Source organism: Onychostruthus taczanowskii, unplaced genomic scaffold, assembly GCF_017590055.1.
Source record: "Onychostruthus taczanowskii isolate IOZ18803 unplaced genomic scaffold, ASM1759005v1 scaffold34, whole genome shotgun sequence".
Taxonomy (NCBI): Eukaryota; Metazoa; Chordata; class Aves; order Passeriformes; family Passeridae; genus Onychostruthus; species Onychostruthus taczanowskii.
Window position 1 is genome coordinate 2,651,080 of NW_024500794.1, and position 25,180 is coordinate 2,676,259.

At 42.8% G+C, this 25,180-nt stretch overlaps 1 protein-coding gene across 5 annotated transcripts in view; it reads left to right on the plus strand.

Annotated features, from left to right (window-relative positions):
* The window catches only part of CD58 (CD58 molecule), a 26,865-nt gene extending 5,038 nt beyond the window's left edge, over positions 1-21,827 (plus strand). For 2 of the 5 annotated variants that reach the window (XM_041411014.1, XM_041411013.1), the window contains 10 exons: positions 1,182-1,550; positions 8,403-8,696; positions 9,405-9,659; positions 11,643-11,738; positions 14,043-14,105; positions 14,286-14,342; positions 15,952-15,999; positions 17,053-17,124; positions 18,025-18,093; positions 18,275-20,249. In XM_041411014.1, the coding sequence (XP_041266948.1) occupies positions 1,508-1,550; positions 8,403-8,696; positions 9,405-9,659; positions 11,643-11,738; positions 14,043-14,105; positions 14,286-14,342; positions 15,952-15,999; positions 17,053-17,124; positions 18,025-18,093; positions 18,275-18,300 (1,023 nt within the window). In that variant the 5' untranslated portion in view covers positions 1,182-1,507 and the 3' untranslated portion in view covers positions 18,301-20,249. The other 3 variants (XM_041411015.1, XM_041411017.1, XM_041411016.1) reach the window with 3 other exon arrangements.
* The last annotated feature ends 3,353 nt before the right edge of the window (positions 21,828-25,180 follow it).

A 25,180-nucleotide genomic window follows, 5' to 3' on the forward strand; every position in this document is an offset into this window, starting at 1 on the left:
CCTGTCTCCATTTGTGAGTTACATGTCAGGGCATTCCAACACAGCTATGGAGAAGGGATCAGTATTATCCTGTTTTTGTAAGAACTGAATGTGACAGTATTGCTCAGCTCAAGATGCAGTGCCACTCCAGCTCACGCTGCAGCCTTCAGTGATGAGTCAGAGCAGCTTACAGTATGAAAATGAAGGGACAAAAAAAAATTCCTCAGAGGTGGAATAACCTCACTGTTTACTCAGCTAGGACTTCTGCTTAGAGATATCCATGCCTGCCAATTTCTTTTTGTGATTGTGTTGTGTGAAGTGCAAAGCTGAGTCTCTCAAAGGGGCGGTGAATGGTCTGACACAGCTGCTCATCAGTGAATGTGGGGGCCAGGTATACTGGGAGAAATCCAGCTGAGAGATAAACCTATGGTGAGAGCCTCTCTCACGGCACTGTGCTGTGCTGGTGTTCCCCAGGACAGGCAGACAAGCTGCTGGGAGCTGAGCATGCTTTGGGGCTGTAAGTTCTGCACCCGGACTCTTCAAAGCCAGGGTAATACACTGAGAGTGGGATGCAGGTGAAGGAGGTTGAAGCATCCACTCACAGCAACTCACTGCCATGAGAGGAAACCTGACTCAGAGCTGCCTCTGGAATATTTGTCAGAGCAGCAAATTTTCAGTACTTATGCCAAGTACTTATGTTTTCCAAACTGTTGTGATTTTCCCCTTCTTCCTCAAAACCACTTAGTGGTGTCAAGAGGCCAGTCATCCATTCATGAAAGGGAATCTAAGTGTGTTTGAGTTTTTGTGAATGGGCTGCTGAGCAGATGGAGTCAAAGAAAACCCCTAGAAGTCAGAGTCGGTTTCTGTTCTATTTCGTTTCCTTCACTCACCTCCCCCAGAGATCAATCTCACCTTGGGTGGAACAGGAGAGCCTGGCCAGGCTTAGCCTTGAGCCCACCCCTCAAAAGGAGATATTCCCTCGAAGAGAACAGTGGACATTTTTGGGAGCACAAGGGTGGTCAAACACCAGGCTCCAGGGAGTATTAGGAGCCGGAGCTGTCCCTGCCCATGGCAGAGAGGTTGGAACTGACAAAACTATTCTGTGATCATTTTCTGAGGGGGCGGCTGCGTGCCGCCTGCTGAAATTCGTTCTTCACCTAATCTGCGTAGCTCACAAACACAATAAATTGATTTACTTTCAGGTTTTCAATTACCACAGCCGAACCTCCCTGATGTACGAGCAACACGACAACTTCTGCGGCAGCACTTCCTGGAGCTGCGCCCCACGCCCCACAAAGCCCCTTGGCTGGCACTCCGAGGTCATACTCAGCATCCGACACCGCCCGGGGCGCACGGGAGGCTGAAACTCCTCTTCCTCAGGGTCCCGGGGTTCCCAGGAGAAGCGCCCTCGGGCCCTCCCAGCGGAAGCTGCCGTCGGCGTTTCGGAGAGCCGGGCTGCGCCGGCAGGGGGCACGGCTCTGCCGGCTTTTGGTTTCTGCCTCCGCGCAGTGATCGTGTGGGGGCACCCATGTGGCTGCTGACTTGGCTCCTGTGCCTTTCGCCCCTCCTGGGTAAGCTGTGAGAGGGCGGTGGGGACCCTTCCCGACTCATTCCCTTTCCTTTCTCCCTCTCTTCCTGTCTCCCTGTCTCCGCGCCGCCCGGGGCAGCGGGAGCGGGGCAGCCGCGGCCGCCGCTCCCCGGCATTCCGACGGGCGTGTCGCGGGGTCGGGATCTGGGAGAGCCGGGGGTCCCGCCGTGCCCGGGGAGCTGCCCCGGGGGCCGCCAGCCCTTCCCGAGCCCTGCGACAGTGGCTCCCTGTCCGGACGGGCGTTCCCGGGCGCTCGCTCGCTGCCCTGCCCGGGGCGGCGGGCACAGCCGGGCGGCGGCTTCCGACCCGCGCCTCAAACCAGAGCTGTGTATCGAGCTATGTACCGGGCCGTGTACCGGGCCGTGCATCGGCCATCCGCACGCTCAGGAGCTCCCCTTCCTATTGTCGGCAGGCTCCTGTGCCCCGTTTGTTTCAAACTTGTGTTAGCGGGAAAATTGGGGTGGGGATGCGGGCGATTTTTGTGGTACGAGTAAATGATTACCATTAACTGCTGCTGAAATACTCGTCAAAGGCCTTCTTAACCCAAATGCCACCGCTGTGCCTTAGGAGCACAGTCCTTACACGCGTAGCCCTTGCACTGGGCTGTGAACATGAGGAGTATAAACCAAATCTGTTCATTTTTGAATCGAAGATGGATGTACAAACTTTCTTGTTGTCATCAGAGCGAGCTGCTATTGCTAGATGGGCCAAAAAACCCCCATGATTTAATCTATGAAGATCTTATCATCCTCTAGTCTAAGGGATTGCTTCTGACTTTGGGTTGTTTTGTTTTTTGTTGGGTTTTTTTTTTTTTTTTTTGGGAGTTTCATGAATGTGCCTAAAATAGGAGCTGTTGTATCCCCCTGTTTAAAAAGAAACTTCTCTGCTGCTGAGAGTTCCGAGAAACTCCCTGTGATTTCCTCCTCACACTATTCCTGAGGTCTTCAATTTGCTTTATTTAATTGATATGGAGAGTTCCTGTTCTGTAAGACAGTGTTGGGGGTCCCGGTGTGCAGGGAGGACTGGGGAGAACCCAGGACACTGCACACCTGCATGAGTCTGCCTGTGTTAAGCTTAGCTGCAATTTCTTATCTCACCTGCAGCGCTTTTGCTGAGCTCTAAATGAGTGTGACTAAGGCATGATTAACTGTGTATCTTCTTGTCATTTTCTCTGTGAGCCAAGGCACTTTGTTACCTTGCATAATGTAAGTTGGCATGCTGCTGCTACTCAGCATCTCAGTCCACTTGCTATAGATTTGCCTAGAGAAAAAAGACTCCAGGTTCCAAAGAACTCACAATTGAAAGGAAGAGGTGATAGTGCTTGGACAGCTAGAGAGGGTAATTGTGGCTACAGGTATCATAATGTCCTCCTTTAATGAAAAACTTATCTAGTTATGTTGTCTTCTCTGTAAAACTTTGATTCTAAAGTGGCTGATTAGGGTAGGAGATCGGGAATACACTTTACTGCTCTTCACTAAACTAAATAGCCATGGTTTCACACCATGTTCTTGTTTGTATGCTTGTATTATGTGTGTTGACTATGTGTAAATATTTCATGTTAATTTTAACAAGGTAAAAGAATCCATCATCTCTCCACGTGAAAATCAAGGCCCTGAAAGTCAGACTGATCTAGTGCATGAAGTAAATTGGTAGCAGTTCAACTTGGCCACAAGTTTCTAGCCTTGCAAACACCTGTTCTAAACACCAGGATGCTGTTGGTAGATCCTCATCCTTTGTCAGCCTTCCCCTCCAGAACACTTCCTCCATCCAAATTCAAAGCACTGCAATTGTCCCAGTCACGTTGCTGAATGTTTGGAGTAGGGCAGATGTCCTTCTTCATTCCCTTGTGGAAGCCAGAAGTTGCAGTGTAGCTTTGGTGTCTTCAGAATTCCTACTCACCACATAGGGATTCCTGCTTTTCACAATGCCAGGCCAAGTCAGTTTTTTATCTGATGAAACCTCAGACTTTTCAATTACAGCACAAATCCTCACCTTAAGGCTATGGAAGGACTTTGATTTTAGACCTACCAAGAGCATGCTCCTTCAGTTGTTGGAAGTTCAAGACAAAACTCGGTTCTGATTTGGGATCCTGGATGTTGTCTGTGGGTGGAAAGAAAGTTAATGTGGTATCTGTTGCCTAGTTTGGTGAAGGAACCCACAGAGAGATCTTTTTGTCCTCCCTTTGGAGGAGGTGAATCAATAATACCACGCCAAGAGGGGGATCACAGTGCAAGCCACACTTGTGAGGGTGTTCTGTTGCAATGCAGATGGCAGCCAAACTTCCTTTAGCTGCATCAGGATCCTGCCCCAGAAGCAGAGGGGATAAGGGAAGTAAGCTGGATATGTGAACTAGAGCATCTAGAAGCATCCTGCATCTGTAGTAAGGCTCATTGAAAGCCACACAACTCTTTCAGTGTTCTGAGTATCAACTCTTTTTTATGCAGTATTAGTGCCTTCTAGTTCTTGCATATTTAGATGGATTCCATAATACCATTTTCATTGCATGTTTGCATTAATGGTTGCTTTGTTTCTCAATTTAACTTCTTTATAAAAATTGGGTTAAACTGAGAAAACTTGGCTTACCTAAAAGCAGAAGTTGCCATCTCCAGTACTGAGCACAGACTAATAACGTGAGAGCTGATAAAAATGATTTTTCTTTCAGACCTCTTCTGAGAGTGACCAGCATAGAAACCAAACTTCCCTTAATGTGGATTTTTGTGTCTGTGTCCTCAGGTAGTTCAACAAGTTTAGGCTTCCTTTTTTTATTATTATTTTTTAATTTCCTGTCTTTTTTTTTTTTCTCTCTGTACACACAAATATATGTTCCTTTCCACATTTTTAAAAATCCGAAAAACACTGGGGTTGCTTAATGTTTCTTCTGTGTCTCTCTACTCCATGAGAGGTGTCACAGGAACTTACCAGCCATTGTGATGAATGTGAGAAAATCTGGACTCCTAACAAATTCAGGTTGTTTGTGGAATGTGGTTATTTTGTGTGTTGCTAATAGAAATGTCAAACACAATATTAAATAATATAAATGGAAAAATCACTTATCAGCACTGTGAAGCTGACACCTGCTTGTGTTGTCCTGCCCCCTTACTCTTGACTCTTCCTGAATAAACAGAGGAATTATAATCAGTTATAAATTCCTCACACAGAGGGGGAAAAAAGTCCAACTAAACCTTTGCCCTCTGCTTAAAAGCTCTTGACAAGAGCTGAGGTTATGTCATATTGAAACCAAAATGAAACCATATTTTTGCTATTGCTATTTAACATTACATGATGAACAGAGTGAAAATTTTTTCTCATAGTTTCTTGCCTTAATGTAATTAATGGTCTTAGACTTTCGAAAGTCAAATTAGATCTGTAGAGATCTATTATATACCTATATGCATATCAAATTAGATCTGTAGAGATCTATTTGCATAGATCTCTACAGATCTAATTTGATATGCATATCAAATAGGTATTTGAGACCAAAAATATTAATGATAGCATTAAAAATAAAAAAGGGCTTAGCTTACAGATGTTCTCCAAAGTAACTAGGCTTTATGTCAGCTGTAAGAAAAATAGTGAAGCGAGTCAAACCAGATAGACAAAAACAGTAATGAAGCATTTATTGCTGGTAAATGGAGTATTAGGTTCTACTTAGTCTGAACTGTATGTGGATGCCTTTAGCCTGCTAAAATGCTGAAAGAGTCAGAATTAGTCTGGAGAGTATTAAAACTTGAGTACAGCACTGAGTTGTGTGGGTCTGGCTGCTGGAGAAGTGAGAGCAGAAGATGATGTAGACAAGGTGAGATGGTGGGTTTGCAGAAGAGGCTTTGCCCACACAATGTTAGCTCCTCTTTATCTGTGCCACTTTAAGCATGTGATTTGACTGGAAGGAAAGAACATAAAGACTTGGCATAAGAAGGAATTTGGAGTGGGTTTTAGGAGATACAGGAGCAGGTAGTCTGATGGTTTCTGCAGAGGCTACTGGAGGCCTTAGCACAGCACTATTTTGTTGTGTGAACTTTATCTCGGAATAATGGGCTACAACAAGAAGAGAGGGAGAAAGTAGAGAAATTAAAGAAAAGGCAATTCTAGCCTTCCAAAAGGAGTGTATGAGAGAGTGGTTTTTTGTCACTTCTCCCTCTTTGCTCACCACTGTGGAATAGGAAATATGTTTCCATATAAAATGAAGTAGAAAAGATGGGGAAGGGTTTCTCAGGAACTTAGAAAACATGACACATGCTTTTCCAGAAGCTCAAAGATGAGTGGTTATGAGCTTATGCAATATTTCTGTATGATTTCTTTGAAAAAAGGAAGCTGATGGCACTGAGTGGGAGACTTCTTCGCATTTTCACTAGACCAGTGAAACACAAAAATAAACCCAGAGATTGGAGTTCTGAGGTGGAAGGAGATGACTGTTATCCTTGAGGAGTAACTTTTTCTTTGTCCTGCTGCTGGGAGCCCTGAATGCCCTTGGGAGGAGCTCATCAGCTCCTTGCTGCCAAGCCCTTGTTCCACCAGCCAGCAAGAAGAGAGTGTGCTGAAGACAGCACTGCCCCGCTGTGCCATGCAGAACCTTTGGAGAGAAAATGTGTTTTTTTCAGCTCTGCTTTCCTTCAGTCTCACTCCTGGGCTTGAAGAAGCAGTAACTTTGCTCTCATAACGCCAGCCTAGCACTTATGACTAACTGAAAGAGAGTAAAGATGTGGAGCATTTACCTGGATCAATAGCCAAATGTAGGAAATTTTGAGTGGTTGGCTGAGCAGTGGTGGCTGTCCTTGCTCATGTTCTCAGGACCCAGCAAGCGGCTGCTGTCCTTGCTGAAGGCTCTTGTCAACAGCCACTATGGTTTGGCTATTGCTGGTGTCAAGTCACCACAGCCTGGTTGTGTCTGTGAGCCAAAGCTACTAGAGGTGGAATTTACAGTGGGAAGAGCAGGGATTTTTTCTCCATACTAGGAATACCATAGGTCCTTAGGCAGTAAGGGATGACTTTTTGAGGAATATGCACTCCTGGAAATTGTCTTTGTGAAACAAAGGTCTCAAACAAGACTCCAGGCTTTGTCAGATCAAAATAGTGTTCCACCCTACCCAGCACCTTGCAATCTTGTGGTCTCCAGACACAGTCTGGATTTCTGAGTTCTTTTTTCTTCTGGAAATCATTAATTGAGGTAGGTGGAAAGAGATGCTCAAGTAAAATGCTTAAATATGCCTGAACAGGGTAGAATACAAAGAAAGCAGGTAGGTTGTGTTGACAAGATGTGGGAGTTGATAGCTTACTCTGATTATTTCTACAATCCCTGTGCCTGGAAAAGGTGACCGTGTAGGTGCAGACAACAAGAAGTTGCAACTCCAGTGGTGTGAGAAGAGCGCTTTCATGGGTAAATTGCAAATAAATTGGGTATTCCATAGAAAGTAAGGCACGGAGGAGACATGGGTGTGCACTTCTCTAGCCAAGCACACGGAAGTGCGTTTCTATTACTTGTGTTCATTGTGCTGTCAGAGAAAGTCTGTGTTTCTGTGGTGTGGCAGAAGAGCTGACGAGCACTGTCCTAGCTAGGAAGGCCTAGCTGACGTTCTGTCTGCCAGGATATAGGAATTGATGCCATTTAGGAATAAATAAAAAAAGATAAAACCCAGAATACTAGCTGTCACTTGGAACAGTTGGCTTGAGGAGTAGGCATCTGAAATATTTATTTCACCATGCATAGCAACTGTTTAAAGGGAAGTTTTACATGGTGCATATTGGGAATCCTGCCTTAATGTGAGACCTCATGTGTGTGTTAACCATGCCCTTCCTTCAATATAGAAGATAAAAGTTACCAGCTATTGTGGACCAAAATTGATTCCTAAATGCAAGTGTAACTTGAACTCGATACCAAAGTGTTTTTGTCTATGTTCCTGTCTGCCACGGCAGTGATCTTGCAATTGTTCTAGAGCCCTTTGGAGCTGTTTAGAAGTGGGAGGTCGTTGCTGAAGACTGAAGCAGAGACACAGAGATGCTGATGGTTTAAAGGTTGTGGTCCCTTCCCCACAGCAGGATTTTGTCTGTTAGATCAGTATTAGGGTTGGGTTTTTTTCTCACAAATGTAGCTGTTTTCACTGAAAATTAGGGAAATCTCTTATCTCTTTTCTGTTGTGGTTTACTTATTTATATTGTAATGTCTTGGCATTTTTAGCAGAATGTAGTTGATTCAAAGCTGAGAGCAGTGGGGGTTTCTGAACAGCTTCATTCTTGCTGACAGCTCTGCAAGATCTCAGAGGATGGGATGTTGTTTCACACATACTGGCTGTGAAATAAACTTGCTTAAGTGACATTTCAAGGGAAATCCCTAATACCCCAATGACTTCAGAGCTTTGAACTCAGTAACAGTTTTGCGTCAGAAGTGTGCTTTTTACTAACTGTGAATATTCATACTGGAAAAATTACAGTTTATTTGATCAGCAGGAGCTTCAGTCTGGCCGTTCTGCAGCAAGATGCTAAAACAGATTTTGGTGGTGACAATTCTTCATTTAATGTTTTTCACCAGATCATGGGCAGGAAGCCTAATTCAAGTGAACAGAGGGAAAGTACTGAGGATAGAGTGGCTTAGGATAGGGAAGATCATTGGGGCAATTATTCTGCCTGGGACCAGAATGTGGAAACTGAATTCCTTTGCCTGTCATACAATTGTGCTGACAGCCTGGGTTTGGGTAATTCTTAACTGATGTGTACCTTGGTTTGCAACTTTGTCATGTGCTTCTAACCTAAATTTGAATGTATCTGATGTTGAATAGGGCATCAAGGTGTGTTTTATAAAACAATTGTTGAAGTAACTTTTTCTTTTTTTACCCCCCTATAGCACATGAGGACAATAAGGAAGTAGTTGGCATCATGGGAGAAAATTTTACTTTTCCAGTACAAATAGACCAAAAAATAGTGGAAATTGTCTGGAAGAAAAACAAGGATAAAGTGGCTGAATGGGAAGAGCAAAACAAACCGACATATTTTGGTCATCTCCGCGACAGGAGTGTACTTACGGAGAATGGATCCTTGACTATAGTTAACTTGAAGAAGGATGATGCTGGCACTTATGAGTTAGTGTACCGGGATTATGTGGAAGATCACCAGTTAAACTTCATACTTGATGTGTTAGGTAAGCACTAGAAGAATGGCATAAAGAACGTGAACCACTGTTCACTTTAAAATGTCTAGAAAGGGCATTGTGTATTTGTCAAGGAAGCAAACAGAAACAGAGGGGGCTGTTCTTTGTCTCTGTTTTTAAGTTGCTTAAGTCACTTTGAACAAATTTTCAAAGGTGGCATCTCATTTGTGTGCCCATCGTTACTCACCTTGGGATGACTTCTAGAAGGTGCGTAGGTGGCGCACTGCACTTTCAGGTAGACAATGAAACTTTTTGAGCAAGCTGATCAGGTAATCCCAGGCATTATATATCTACTAAGGATATTCCTGTAGGCATGTTACACATGCCTGAACATCTGTGGCATCATCCTGTGCAGATCTACTCAGCCTCACCAGTGATCTTTGGGAAATATATGTGACCAGGGTGTCTATTAGTCCTGTGGATGGTGGACCATGAGGACTCTTGGACTAGGAATGGGAGAACCACAAACAGATGGTTTACAGGTCACTTTCAGAAATACATTTCTCTCTCAGGCACGTGTGCACGTACCCCACACTTTTGTCTATGTGCGCTCCTGCTGCTTTTGTTGCTCCAGCCCTTGTCTTGTGCTGAAATTCTTTATAGTTTATAAAGTAATAACTAAAGGAATTAGCATGTTTTAGAAACTAGTAAAAAGAATTTAGAAACTAAAGTAATACAGAATGTTTTCTCTCCTTCTAGATTCCCTTCCAGAACCTGAAATAAGTTGCAACACCAGTGATAGTGAACTTGTATTAAACTGTACAGCAAATTTCCAGCGGCCTCTGAATTACACTTGGAAGCTCAGCAATGGTCCACACAGTTATCGGAACCAGGAGCTTTCCATCCCTTTGAAGAATGTTGATATTACCACCAACGCTACATGTATCATTAAATATTCACAAACGGAAAGGAGCTCTGAAATCTCTTTGATGCAATGCCTTTCAGAAGAAAAAGGTAACAAATGTGTCACATTGCAAACACAGGTCTGAGAGGTTTGTCTGGGAAGCAGCATGGCCTTTGTAAGGTTTCTCCTGACTGCCCAGGAAGTTGAATTTGAAGAGTAAAAAGCACCAGAAGTGATTTGTCAGCTAAAAGTGTGTATAAAGTTTATGAAAAGTATGAGGATGACAGTTTGATCCCCCAGAAGGATACTTTTTGCAGGGATCTCCACAGAACAAAACCTTTAGCCATGACTTGATTGAGTAATAATAAAGATTAGAAGGTCTCAGAAGATCTCTTCTGAACCTTTTGGCCTTATGTAATTAATGCTAGGAACTTGTCCTCTTTGTACTGCTCTCCATGAATTGGAGTGAAACTGTTCAGCCATTTCAAGTGAGTCATCTAACAGCCATAAGATAAAATAATTTCTCATCTAGCATGTGCGTGAGTCAGTGAGCATAGTTCCTTCCTCCTTCATGGAGAGGTATAAGATAGAAAAGAGAATTTTCCTCCTGTTGCTTATTGCTTTGGGACAGCCTTCAGCTTGGGGCTTGAATTTTTAGGGTTTCTTTAAACACAAAGTGAGAATATGTTTGGAACCATCTGGTTTGTAGGATGTCTAAGGCAGTCCCTAACTGACAAAAGTTTTCATTTCTGTGCAAAAGTAACTGTCATGGTTTACTAGTACAGAATTCTTCCTTTACTGGAGAAACTTGTTAGATGTGAGGCATGTGGCAGGTTGACCTTGGCTGGCTGCCAGGGGCCCTTCAGACTAATCTGTCACTTCCCCTCCTCTCTAGGGCAGGAAGGAGAAAATATGATAAAAGCCTTATAGGTTGAGGCAAGGACAGAGAGAGGTCATTTGGCCATTCCCATCACAGACTCGACTTTGGGAAAATGAGTTTAATTTATTGCCAGTCAAAATCAGAGCAGCATAATGAGAAACAAGACCAAATCTAAAACACTTCCTTGAAACCCCTCCTTTCTTCCCAGACTCAACTTCGCTCCCAATATCATTACCTGAGCAGGTCTCCCTGAGCAGCACAGGGGGATGGGGAATGGGGCTTGAGTCAGCTCATTTTACGTGTCCTTCCTCCTCAGGGGCAGGCCTCCTCACCCTCTCCCCTGAGCCAGTGTGGGGTCCCTCCCACAGGAGACAGTCTCCATGAACTGCTCCAACACAAGTCCTTCCCACAGGCAACGCTTCTTTTTCAAATGCTCCAGTGTGGTTTCCCATGGGGTTGGGGGTCACAAGTCCTGCCAGCAAAGCTGCTCCAGCATGGGCTCCTCTCTCCATGGGGCCACAGGTCCTGCCAGGAGGCTGCTCCACTGTGGGCTTCCCATGGGGTCACAGCCTCCTTCAGGCATCCACCTGTTCTGATGTGGGGACCTCCATGGGCTGAAGGGGAATCCTTGCTCCAGCACCTGCGTCTCCTTCCACACTGACCTTGGTGTCTGTTGGGCAGATTCCCTCAGATATTGTCACTCCCCTCTCACCCTTGCTGTTGTTGCCCAGCAGTTTTTCCCTTTTCTTACAAGTGTTATCCCAGAGACACTACCACAGTCACTGGTGGGCTCTGCCTTGGCCAGCAGCAGATCCATCTTGGCATTAGCTCTGTCTGACATGGGGGCAGCTTCTGGCACCTTCTCACAGAAACCATCAAAACCTTGCAGTGCAAACCCGATACAAGATATTTGCTGAAATTTCATTTGTTTGAAATCTGCCTCAGCCTTTCACAGGCCAAGAACTGGAATAGCCATTACCTTTCAAGGGGTGACGTGCCTTCACTGAAATGAGGTACTTAACATGTAACTGTCCTGGAGATGGCTCAGGGTTTTGCTAATAACTGACTTTGGTGCATTAATTTATTGAGGTTACTTTTTAAAAAATAGCTATAAAGCATATTTGGGGTTGTAGCTCTACTGAACTAGTGTATCATACAGTTACTTTCTAACTAACCAGTATGATTTCTTTTTTTTTTAATTTTTTTTTTAAAGGAGACAGTTCTCACAAACGACATAGAAATATTCTTATTTCCCTCCTTACTGCATTTGTTATCCTAGTGGTAATCCTAGAATTCCTGCGCAGGAAAGGTATGTATAACACTTCCCAACTGAGCTTTATGTGCTTCCAGATTATACTCATCTAAGGTTGTGTAGAATGTGTGAAAATTTCTGACCATCAAGTGTTTTGTAAAATCAGTAGAAGAAACAAGTCCAATTTAGGCAAAAATGAATAGATTTGAAGGAAACAATGTACTGGACTTTGTTGCATTCTGACACTGGACTCTGAGTCCTAGGAAACACTGCAGTTTGCATTTGCATAGTTCTCCTTCAGACTGGGTGTTTGATTTACAGTGTGTTTCTACTTACCAAGTATTTGTAGCCTCTCCCATTCTTACCTGAGTATGTTTTCACAGCCTTTTTTGAGAGCATTATAAAGCTGCCCTCAAGATCACATTTACTGTTGGGCCAGGCTTCTACCAGATCAGAATATGATATGCTGAGTCCAGTCTGACAACTCAGTGTGGTCAACTGATAAATGGAACCTTCTGTGCCTCCTGACAGCTTGTGTTGCCATCATCTTAGAGTTCTGTATTTGTTTTTCGATCCATCCCTACACTGAATTCAAGTATCTTTTTTTGTAAATCTGACCATTTAATCAGAAATAGTAATTATAGGCTGTCGCTGTATCTTTTTCTGCCATGTTTTTGGATTTCTGTGTTAAATTGTCTTCTGATTTGAAAAAGAGTGGCACACTATCTTTTCTCCTTGTGTTGGAGAGAGTCCCAAACAGGAATATATTTCTTCATCCTATGCCTGCTCTGCATGGAAGATTCATGTTGACTTCCAGATGGGGCTACCACTTGGAGGTGGCTGCAGGGTGAAGAGTACTGGAGGCATCTCCCATCTGGGAAGGACTAATTAATGATATTCTGATCAGGACATAAATAGATACATATTGCATGTGGACCTTTTGCTTTCCTGTTCATTGTCCATTTAGTTTCTGTTGGCATGGAATCATAAAATAAACTAGGTGAGAATATATCTCTGGAAGTTTCATCCAACTTGCTGCTCAAAGCATGACCAACTTCAAAGCTTGATCAGGTTGCTTAAGGCCTTGTCCAGTCAAACTTTGAACAGTTCCAAGGGTGGGAATTTCCCAGCCTCTTTCAGCACGTGTTTAAGTGCTGAATCACTCTTGTAGGGAAGGATATTGTCCTTATTTCTGCTAAGGATTGCCCTTTGGCAACTGGTAGCCATTGCCTCCTCTTTTTTTCTGAGAGGGGTTTCCTTTGTCTTCTGTAGTTAGTTGTAGACTGCAGTGAGCCATCATCCTCTTATCCTTCTTCTTGAGGCTGAACAAACCCAGTTCTCTCAGCACCTCCTTGCTCCTGCCCCTAAACATCTTGGTGGACATTTGCTGGACTAACTTCAGAAAGATGGTGTTTTTACATTAATTGGGAGACAAACTAGAGAGAGTACTCCACATGTGGTGTCCCAAATATCGAATAGAGATGAGGAATTATTTGTGTTGATGGGCTGACTGCAATTCTGCTAACACAGCCCAGTATTTGGAAGCCTTCTACAGCAAGGGCACATTTTTCTGTGTAATGCTGAGCTTGTTCATGCTGTCAGGTCCTTTCCTGAAAGGAAACAGCAGAGCTGTTTCCCAGCCAGGCAGAGCCCAGCCCGTAATGGTCCATGGGGTGACTTAGGAGATTCAGGAATTTGCCTTTGAATAGCACATCTTTTCTGCCAGCATGTTTTTCTAGGTTGTTGAAGTCAGTTTGAGTGGCAAGCCTGCTTTTCAGCATGTTCCTTACTCTCCCCGGTTTGATATCATCTGCAAACTTTCAAAAAAAGTGCCTTCTGTGTCCTTGTTTAAGTTGGTGGTGTTAAACAACACTGCTCTTGGTGTTAACACACAAAGAATGTCACTCAAAACTGATCATCAGTTAGAATCAAAACAATTCAGTTAATTCCCTTGAAACAATAAGGGTCTGAACATGCAAGAAAACAAACCTGTTATACCTTGGTAGGATAAGCATTGCACAGGTATAATCAAACAGAAGAAATTTGCTGTTTTAAGGACAAGACATATAATCAGAAATTATTAAGCTCCACCTTGGATTTGATTAGATGTGTTCTGACTTGCTGTCACAGGAACAACCCATTCTGTTGATCTCTCACTGACTGTCTTTCCCTAAAAACAGTATTTCATTTTTTGTTCTTCCTCCAAGTCAAGTATTCAGTTTCATGTTTTCAGTGAAGTGTATTATTTTTTGGTTTGGGGGTTGGAGAGGGGGATGGAACGGATGGAGGTTGTCAGCAAGTTTCCAGAGGTGCAAAACTTTGTTTCTGAGTAATTTCTCCAATTATTCTATTTGTGTGCAGGTATAATTAAATGTGGAATAGAAAGAAGGACTGCTCAGAATAACAGTCCAGCGAATGGCTCAGGTAAGATAGTGTCACAAATGTGTGGAAATCAGACTGGTACTTGGTCTGGGCTTGTCAGTTTTTATTCTGTGTCAGTGTAATCTTTCATTGGAGAGGTAAAGGAGTAAGTTTTTTGTGAGTGTCGTTATTTTTTCCAGTTCATTAACACATACTTTCTAAAACAAATACATTTCTTTATAGGAGAACATGAGCAACTTTTCCCTGGGAACAGCCAACAACAATCTAATTCAGAGGGAGGTAAGAAACGTGTATTGGGGTATTAATGTTTCTAAACACCTGCTCTTGGTTGGAGCAGGGAGTCTGGTTTGCTCTTTTTTTTGCATGGTCTGAGCTTTTGAATTGGTATTCAAAGTGTGCACATACAGAATCAAAATCTCACTTGAGGTCCAGTATTGGATGATTATAGAGACCTGCACCTAGTGAATGTGTTGGTGGGGCTGGCAAAGTTACTGACAGTGAATGGCCTGAGATTTTCCTGGTCAGCAGCTGTCTTTGGAGGTGAATAACCTTTCTAACAATGGAGAATTGGGGCTGGCCTCAGGATGAGGGCTGGAAAAGTGCACCCTGTAGGGCAATCTGTCATTCCTCTCTTCCTGTCCAGATCTCTGCCTGGGCTTCTGCTCTCCGTTCTAATCTGCATTGAGGTGGGGTTTTTTTGGTTGGTTTTTTTTTTGGTTTTTTTTTTTTTTTTTTGGGGGGGGGGTGGTTTGGTTGTTTGTTTTGTTTGTTGGGGGTTTTTGTTTGTTTGACTGTGGATTTTTTGTTTTGTTTTTTTTCTTAGTGTTTTGTTGGAATCTTTTGGGGTTTTTTTACTTCCTTAATTTGCAGCAATACTGTGCTGTTTTCTGGGTTTCTGGTGTGTTGGGATGTAGAAATCACTCTATACAGTGAGCAGCTGAGGAAGGGGGCAACTCCTTTTGTCTGTGCCCTTTTCACAGGGGTGAATTTGGCTATCATAAGCTTTAACATATGAGTTTTGTTGCCAAGACTGTGATCTGTTTTTAGGAACCACACAAAACTAACCCCCAAGGCATTTCTGGTAACAGAACATTTCTTAAGAATCTTCCCCTGCTCTCCGCATACTGTGGAGAGCAGGGGAAGATTCTTAAGAAATGTTCTGTTACCAGACAAAACAGTGTTTCAGTGGGGGAAGGCCAGAGCTCCTGCCATCAGGTGGGAGGCTCAGTGGCCTCTTGGACTGTTCTGGTGTTGAGTTCACAGTGCCTTCATGTGGGTGCTCAGTCTGGTACCTTACATTTGTTAAAGCTCTGGTTCTAGCCCATGGCTCAGAGGCTGCTAAAGCTGAGACTATGGATGAATCTGAAAGTGAGAAAATTAGGAGGATGGTAGGAAAAAAAGCCCAATAAACCCCCCAAAAAACCTAATTTTGGTACCACACTTAAATGTGCTTTAGAACATTTCTATTAAAGATTCTTTAAGGTCTGCAAAGAACAAGGGTTGAAAGTTACAGTGTTAGTGCAACACAGATGAAGTAAAAAAAGTAGATGCAGATTCCCTTCTCAGCTATCTCTGGCTCTTTATGTCAGATCTGTGCTTTACCAATAGATCTACATTGGCAAGACTTTTGTAAAGTTGTAGGCATAAATATAAACAATGTTGGTTATGGTCTGGACCTTAAGTGGTTGCTGGAGGGAAGTTGAAGTTTAAATTAATTGCGAGTCCTTAAAGTGGCATAACATAGTGGTTCTCAGGAATATCTTTAAAAAGTGTTATAAGCTTTTTAAAGCTTTTTAAAGTTGTCACTTGAGGGCTGAGTTGCATATTTTGCAGACTATTGTGCCACCTTCATACATGTTTCTGGAAAAGGATTTCTGTTTTCTTGCAGCTGCATTTTCACATGCTGTTCATTGTGAGAATGAAGAACCTGAAGCAGGTAAGAAGTGAGATGGAGCCCTAAACCAGAGGAATATGAAGGGGAAAAGTAATTTTGCACATGGCCTTTTGTAGTCCAGGCCATATTAGCATGTCCTGAGTACAAAGTTTGCCATTTCCCTGTTGGCCTAGAAGAACCTGTTGCTTTAGGAACAGTAAATGTTGATGGGTAGATCAGTAGAGGAGAAATCAGAAAGACCTGGAGGCTGTGTTTGTTAATCAACACAGAGCAACACCTTCTTGGGGCTTTATCTTCCCTCTTGATATGATGAGAATGATGCTGCTTTTGCCATCTGTGGGAAAAAGAACTAAACACGGAAGAAAGATAAGAGCCTCATCACCAATTTAGAGATGGGATCTTACCAGCTTGCAGAATTCATATTTGGGAGATACTTCATCCAGAAATGTGCTTCTCTATGGAACAAAGCCTGCTGTATCTTCCACTTGCTTTATGCTTTAGAAGAGCCTATTGACTGCATTCATCAGGCAGTTAAGAAAAGCTCCAGTTTTGTTTTCTTAGTCCAGTCAGTGCAAATTTTAAGGAAGTTCTGGGACCTGTATTTTTTCTAGAAGTTCTTTTAACTCCAAAGGGCTAGTGAAATTCAACCTTATTGTTCAAGTCTAGAACAAATGTCAGTTTTTTCCCCAGTCTTTTGCACTAGTGATTCATTCACTCACTAACTCTTCCACAAGTGGCTAATAATAAAGGGTTGGAGAAGGCAGAAGTCTTTCCTATAAAGGAAAAAAATCACCAGTTATGACAATAAGGAAAAAGAAACTCAAAAAAATTCAGAAGCCCCTGGGGTTTGATGTTTATTCTTCCTGCATGGATTGTAATGGGTATGGAACAGCTTTCTTTCATCCAAAGAAATTGGATGTGTACAAAGCAATTTCAAGCAGGGCTTTTGCTGATAGCACAGCAGTACTTAAACGTGCAGAGGGGAAGGTGTGCTCTGAGCCCTGGGCCGCACAGAGCAGTGGCCTGTGCTGGGGAGGGGCAGAAGCAATGGGCTGTACTCCTGAGGACTGCAGTTGTTCTCTGATCTCTTTTCAGACAGAGCATTGAATGAGAATGACAGGGCCCTGAAAGACAAGCAGATAGTTAAGAATGGTGTAAATCAGGAAGGTAAGTGCCTGTTCTATGGAGCAGGCAGTGCTGCCAACCCGGCAGGCAAACTGGCCATGATCCCTTCATAGAATCATAGAATCTGGTGAGTTGGAAGGGACACATCAGGATTGACTCCAGCTTCTGCCTTTCAGATGACACTCCAAAAATCACACCATAACCCTGAGAGTGTTGTTCAAATGCTTCTTGAACTCTGTTAGGCTTGGTGCTGTGACCACTTTCCTGGGGAGCCTATTCCAGTGCCCAACCACCTTCTGGGTGAAAGAACCTTTTCTTGATATCTGGCCTAAACCTCCCCTGACACAGCTTCATGCCATGTCCTCTAGTACTGTAACTGGCCATGAGAGTGAGGAGGTCGTACCTGTCTCTCCTCTTCCCCACACGAGGAAGTTGTGGACTGTGGTGAGGTCTCTCTTCAGTCTCCTCAAGGCTGAACAGACCAAGTGACCTCAGCCACTCCTCATAAGGCTTCCCCTCCAGACCCTTCACCATCCTCATGGATGCTCTCCAGGAGCCTTTCTGTATTGTGTATGCACGCAGTAACAGTGCAGGTGGCCATGGTATGAATGAAGGGGGTAAGTGCCTGGACTGTGGAGCACTCTTTGTTCAGACTTTTGCCTAATGCCACCTAATGGGTGGCACCCTGGGCGCTGAGTGCTTCCTGTGCTTGGCCTTTACAGGGTGGGTGAGGGATTCTGAAGACAGTGCAGATCAGAAACAGAGGAGACAAGGGAGGTGTTGGATGGTGATCCCATGGGAGTGAGGCATGTTGGTCAGGGTTACTATTGTTGCCAAACAGATGGTCCAAATCCCGGTCAGAGTGTTCTTGATCCATCTGGGGCAGAGAGGCGGAGTGTTGTGAGGTCCAGGATTGTCTGAGTATTGCCTTTGTCCTTGCAGAATTGACCCAGGATACAGAAGTTGAAAATGGGGGGCACCCGAACAACTCTTCCAGCTGCACTGAAGAAGGTATGTGAGGGTGAAGCTCTCTGTCCCGGGTGAGTGTGCTGACTGACACAGAGCCTGACCGTGAATGATATTCCTTTCTTGGAAAAAAAAAGGAAAAATGTCATTTTGTCTGTTATACAGTCCTTACTTGAGTGGTGTAACTGTGGGCCTTTCATACTAATTTCTGATTTTTGTGTTGTAGGTGAGTGGTCACCAATCCTTTTGTGATTGTCTACCACATCAGTAAAATACTTCGAACATGGACACCAAATTTATGTGTATTTATAAGTTATATACAATTATTACAATATTCAAGTATGACATACATTATAAAACGTGCACAAAATAAAAATTTAAAAATTATAATGATGAAGTAAATAGTATTTTTATTTTTAAAATGTTATTACTGCTGCAAAAGTGCATTTTTAATGGACTGCCTTGTGCACGTCCACTTTTGAGTCTGCTGATAATCCATTTAAACATTCTCAAAATGCACAGCAGTGTGAAAGCAAGTGGCACCTTACTGCTGCAGTTTTTTGTTCTGCCAAGTTTGATACTTCTGTTGAATTACCAACCAAGCAATTGTGTCTATTAATTCTGGTATTTGCTGAAGACAATGTTGAAAAGAGGGGTGAAAAAATCTCCGAATATGAGAAAACATGGATGAGTGTGAAGGTGGGAGAGAGTTAGGACTGAGTATAAAAAACCTGACTCTGTGATGCAGAAAAAACTGCTGATGAACCTGTCACGAAACCAGGAAACGGACTTGGAACAGTCTGCAGAGCTGCAGAGGAAGGTGTGGTGTGTCGTAAGAACTGAGTCAGATCCTGTTAGTTGACAATGAGTAATACTGAAAGCCAAATGAAGTATTACTCAGATTATTATTCCTGGTCCACGTGATGTGCTGCTTTACTGGGCTAACCAACTGTGCTCCTGCATCACCCTTAAAGGTTTAGCATCGGAAACTGGTCTGTTGTTATGTCACGCTGAGGCACCAGATGCAGCTGTGCTTGCTTCAGTTCTGTTTGAGAACAGAACATTTTGTGTGTTCTGGGGGTAGGTGGGGTAATAAAAACTGATGCTTATCCCTCAGGCTGTAAAGTGACAGACCCCTATTTCATATTCAGACCCTCTCACTGCACAGACATGAGGAAATAGCAAACAAACACGCACACACACAACTGCCTTTTTGATCGTGTTCTTTAGTATCATCACTAAGGTAAAGCAGTAAACCTGCTTGGATTTTAAACACATGAATCATAAAAATTCTTCAAGCCTGTCCAGGGACCTTATGGGAATCAGGCTAGGGACAGCTTTCTTTTTGTCATCACCTACAGAGCTGTGTACCATATGTCACCATACTCTGCTCTCCTGTACCATCTCCTGACACCTTGTCCTGGAGTGATGCTGAGCTAGAGATTAGTTGAAGGGATGGGAAGTGCTATCAAAATGGGAGCAAAGACCAAAGGGCATGGTGTCCTGGCTCATCCAGGTGGCTCCCCTTATAGAGTTGCTATGTGTGCAACAAGGTGGAAATACCAGTGTAAGTGGGCTTGTGGGTGCTTTGTTGGAAACCAGCCTGGTTAGAGGCTGGTGCATGTTTCATGTGATGAGTTAGGCTGGGCATGTAGTCTTGAACTTCCTGCACTGTAACTTCCCTTGGCCTTTAGTCTTCTTGTCAAATAAGAGCTGTATTTTCAGTCCTCAAAAGAGAAAACTCCAAAAGCACCTGGCATTATTGTGTGGAAGAAATAGCAGCAGCAACATATGCATGTGTGATGCACAGCTGATACTGAGATTATAGACATAAAACATTTGAAAAGCAGTGGTGTCTTAATTGCCTGATTATGTGATCCAAAGTCATGGAGTCAGACCAACTTTGCAGGTTACCAGCTGTTTAGCAGGTGGCTGGTAGTAAGTAATAAGTGTTCTAAAAGTGGTCCAGTTGGAATGTGCCTAATCATAAAGAGATAATTTGGGTAAAATGTTTAGGGGCCATCAGATACCATTGGTCATGTACCTGCTCTGACTGGATTGTTATGAGTCATGTGACAGTGTCTTGGTGCATCTTCCCAACACCTCATTAGTATCTAAAGCCTGCAGTATTCTCATGTACCTAGTTCAATTTCTAGAAGAAAAGACCTAGTAATTTACCTTTGTGCTTTTCCTATTCTTTTGTTTCAGATCTTAAAGCATAAGCAAATAACTGCTTTGTTGCCCAAACAAATATGGAAGAGAAGCAGTAGAATTCAATGATGAAGGAGGTGCTACCTTTTCACTTGAAGGGCTTCCACAAGGAATGGAGTTGTCAGAACTTCATCAATAAGCCCCTTGAAGACAGGCTGAACTGTTTCCAGTGCCTATTTTTCTTCCTCAGGAAAGACAGACTCCTTTTCTAGTTTTACTGTGTGAAGACAAATAGCAGAAATCATGGACAAAATATTTTGAATTGTTTTATATACAGTTTTAACAAGCCATATGTTTTGTTATATAGTGTGTTTTATGGGTTTTTTTTACTAACACACTAAAGCCTCTTTGTAGTTAATATTTAGATTTACAAAGTTTTATATATTTGCAAGAATGTTTCCAAATCAAAAACTGATTGGTTTTCACTTTTTTTATCAGTGTCTTTTTACAGTCAGAAAAAAAACTTTATCCTTCAGCAGGCCCAGATGGGTGGAAGTTTGCATTTTCTAGTCTTGGTTCTAGACAAAGCTATGTACTAGATTTGCCAGGTGCCTGGCAAATGGATCATCTCCTGACAGTGGTTCATTCTGTGATAAAACTCCATTTCAGCTTGGTGCACTGGAACAAAGATGTTATTAGCAACATGTTTGGGATTTTCCTAAAGCTTTTTATAATTTTTGAACTTTTAGGACTTTTTAAGCCTTTGCTCTTCATATTTTTCTGAGAATGTCATCTCACTTCTGCTCACTCCTAGGAAATAGTATGTTTTTAAGTTGCTTGAGACTAGAACAAAAACTTGAAAGCTGAGGTCGTGTATATAATGAAGTTTAGAAGGTATCAAAAAGAAAAACACCATGCATTAATATTTTCAGAACACCAAGCTATGGAGTGTTTTTCATTATGTTTACATGCGGGCTGTTTATGAAAGTTGAAAGCCAGTTTAGTTCATTTTGAACATGGTATGTGTAAAGAATCATGAAGGTTTGGCACTGGTAACCGAAGATCAGAAGCTTCAGCTTTCCCCTTGTTTCGACTTTCGCCCTTTCCACTCCCACAATTTCTTCTTCTATTTGCAGCTGTACTGCATGAGTGTACAGTTTATATACTGTACAGTGTACAAATGTTCAAAAGTCACTTTTGGTAGGACTAAACCTTTTATGTCTACTGTTCTCTGTAAATGTAATTTATTAAAAAAAATATTTAAGCTGTAAAAAACCTTGTCTTTTTGTAATATATGCGTGCATTTTTTTATTTAACCTTAAAAGTTACTAACTGATCCACAACCAAAATTATGTATTTTATACAGGTTTTTTATTTGTTTGTTTGATTGCTGGGTTTTGGGGATCAGTATTCCTGATCCAAGTGTCCTTCTCCATTCCACCTTCAATAAATTTATCAGGATAATGCTGTCTGCTTCTCAATAACTTTTTAACAAGTCTCCACACAAATATATCCTTTGTTGTGGTTATCATGGTAAAAGCAAACCTGTAGCTTGTTTGCCTGCTTGGGCAAAGCCTTCTTTTCTGTTATTAATGTGAGAAATAATAGTAAAAAAAATGTTGGTGGAACTGGCTGAAACTACCAGAAATTATACCAGTTTGTGTCATGGTCTCCATTCATCCCATGCAATTTCATACTAAACAACACAGAAAGATCTCATATAGTGTGGTTTTGAAAATTCTTTGACAGCTGGTATAACTGACATTGTTTCTAAAGCAAGAAGCAACAGCCTTCAAAAATAAAGAAGTTGTGGTGAATTAACCTCAGTTGCTGGAAGTCTTCAGAATAGTTTGTGGAATTTTGGAGCTTGATCAGAAGTAGCAAAAAACCATTTACATGGCAGGCTGACATAAGACCAGGAACTACAGTCTCTCACTGCCAGCTTTCACTCTTACCTTGCACAGGTTCTTCTGTGCATGAGAAACTTCTGGTGGAACAGCAAACCACAATTTTCCAAGCAACAGTGAAGCTTTTTTTTTATTTGGTATTGTTGTTTCTTTGGTTTTATGAGGGGTAGATTTTGGGGTTTTTTTTCTATAAGGATGTGAAGTCAGACATTTGGGAGAATAAATTCACGTGACCTCCTGCTGGTTTTGGTGACAGTATTTGCATTGCCATTCCCTGCGTTCTTCTCTTCAAATGTCCTCACAGAAACTAAAGAAGAATAAACTTTGTTTTTCTGTGAAAAGCTTCTGTCCAATCTTACTTGGCAGTGAATGGAAAAACAGGCAGTTTTCAATAGCAGAGAGCAGAAGCTCACTCGGAACGCAGTTATTTTTGGCCTGTGAAAAACTTGAACCCAGGAAATGCTGACTGTATTTCAGGAAGTGAGCATGCCCTCCAACATCCTTGATGCTGGTAGTAAGACCTGTTTTTTTTAATAAGCAAACTCAAAGTGAGTAGAGACTGCTGTTAAGTACTTGTGTTCACAAGATGTAGCCTGACTGATTCCTTGGTCCTGACTCTCCTTGCTTTATACCAGCTTTAACCTTTGAAAGCAGTGACTACAGGAGATGTTGTTCCTAATTAATCCCAGAATAAATGAGATCAAAGCTCGATATCTGCTGTAAAGCTGAAAGTGTGGATTTTGGTCACAAAACTCAAGCCACAGTTATGCAGGCAGCTTTGTGTTTTGCTGACATGACAACTTTCAGTTGTTTGCAAACACACTGTTCTGGATCTCTCTGTGCTGGTTGAAAAGTTGCATCTTTCACATATCAGCATTGGCTGTGCAAATGTTGGGAACAATCTCTTACAGATTCCAGTGTGAAAGCCGTCCTGTGAGTTGAGACAGCCTTCATCAGTGGCTAAGAGACAGCTTCATATGGAGCTGCACAAGCAGAGATGAGAGGATTGGCTTCCAGGAGCAGGACTGCAGCAAAAGCTTGGGACAGCAGGAATGCCAGCAGGCAGCGTGGCTGCCTTGTGAGTTGACTTGTATCTGTGCCTTAAAACCAGGGACTGATTATGCCTGGCAAACTGCAAGGAGCTGACACACACCGTGTGTGCATCCTGCTGCTGGAACACAGGTTTGCAATCCCCTTCAAGCAGTAGCAGCCTAATTTAGGGACACCCAAAGCAAAAGGGCGAGGTGGGCGTGTGTGCTCGACTGCCTCTAGGTGCAGTTTGAACCGTGGGGCAGATACAAGGACATGCAACATTTCTAGGGACCCTAAGGAGCATGTAGCAAAATTCTGAGGAACTTTGCCTTAGGCATGACCTAAAGGGAATTTTCCTCCTTAAAAGGTGGTGAGTAAGGTTAATTGTGGGGCACCATGTTGGCCAATGTGGCTTAACAAGTACAGTCATGGGAGAAACCAGTGTATCCTGTGCTCAAGGACACGTTTAAATTTCTAATCTATGAAGTGTTATATGAAAAATGCAGATGCTTCTTCATCCCTGTTGGATATCTGAGAATATGCTTGTGGGTCACAAAGCTTATCAGCTTTTTCTATCAGCTGTGCCTCTCTACCTAGAAAAAAAATAATTCCTACCCTTATAAATGGCAAGTTTCTTTCCATTTTAGAATGTGTTTTGCTCTTCTATCTCATACCCAGTTATATTTGTCTTTATATTGCTTTTCACTGGGGAGTATCAGTGCACTTCAAGTGTGTAGTTTGGATTCTCTTTTGCTTCCTGGGGAAGAGAGGGGAGAAGAGAGTGTAGAGTTGGAGCAGGAAGATGGAATGTAAGTGAACAGAACAATCAGTGATTGGTGGGGGTAAGTGGATAGAAGGTCCGGAAATTCTGTGCAGAGTACTGAAAAACAGACAATTTTAGGGCTACAAACATAAATTAATTCCATAAATTAATCTTTTTTAATGCTGGCCTTGTACTGCAATAAGCTGTGTCTTGCAGTCCTGGCAACAGATATTGGCATTTTCCACTGATATCGGCATTTTCTTCTAGGTCTGGTTGAGAATTACATTTTCAGATATTTCAGCTCCAGTTGCAAATGCTCAGTTTTAAGTAAATGTTAAGCTAAACTAAACAACTAATTTAACTAAACTAATCACCTTGATGGTGGTGGTGTCTCAGAGAGACAACACCTGAAAAAGAGGCAAGAAGCTTTAAGTGCCAGAATGGCAGCCTGAAGCTCTGTGTGTCTGGGTGACATTGCTCTGCTGGGGCAGGACTTAGATCCAGCAGTGCAGGAAATTATTCCCAGCTTCCCTCTGCTGTGTGGAGTGTGAAGCTTCCCAAGGAAGGCTGTTCATTCAGAGGGAGAGAAAAAGGTTCCTTGAGATTAATCACCTATGGATCAGCTGTTTTGCATTAAGAGCTGTAGGAGGCAGGTTGCTCCCAATTACTCATTGGGCATTTGGTGACTGTGGGGGTGATTTGCCATGTGGGATGGTTGGTTGTAGATGTTTTCAAGGGCCAATATAGTTGGGTTTTTTCCCTGGAGAAATTAGAAATTGGTGAGACATTCCGTATTTTAACTTATCTTTAGGACATCTGAAAGAGGGGCCTGTATCCCTGGGGAGCTGATCTCACCAATATCATCAGGATTTAGGGTAATGCAAAGCCAGCAGGCAGGATGGGCCAAAGCTTGGATTTAATAAGAAAACTATGTGGAACTGGCTGTGGGACTTTGAGGTTGAGAGCCAGCCCACAGGGATAGGGAACTCGTTCCCTGTGAAAAGATGTTGTGACTCAGGGATGCTGCAGATCATATCTCCCTTTACATCTACTCCGAAGTGTGCCAGGGTCCTGGGAAAAGCTTCACTGGCTTCCAGTGGTGTGGACCTGGTTGGTTCCTGTGGCCAACCTAACAGGCAAAAAGGTCATGGGAAACAATACCTAATTTGGGATCAGTGTTACATGATCTCCAAGTAAATAACTGTATGGAATGCAGTCAGACTACAGTTCTCAGTCTCCATCATGGCTCTGAACCATGAGTTTTGCTGAACAGCACTGA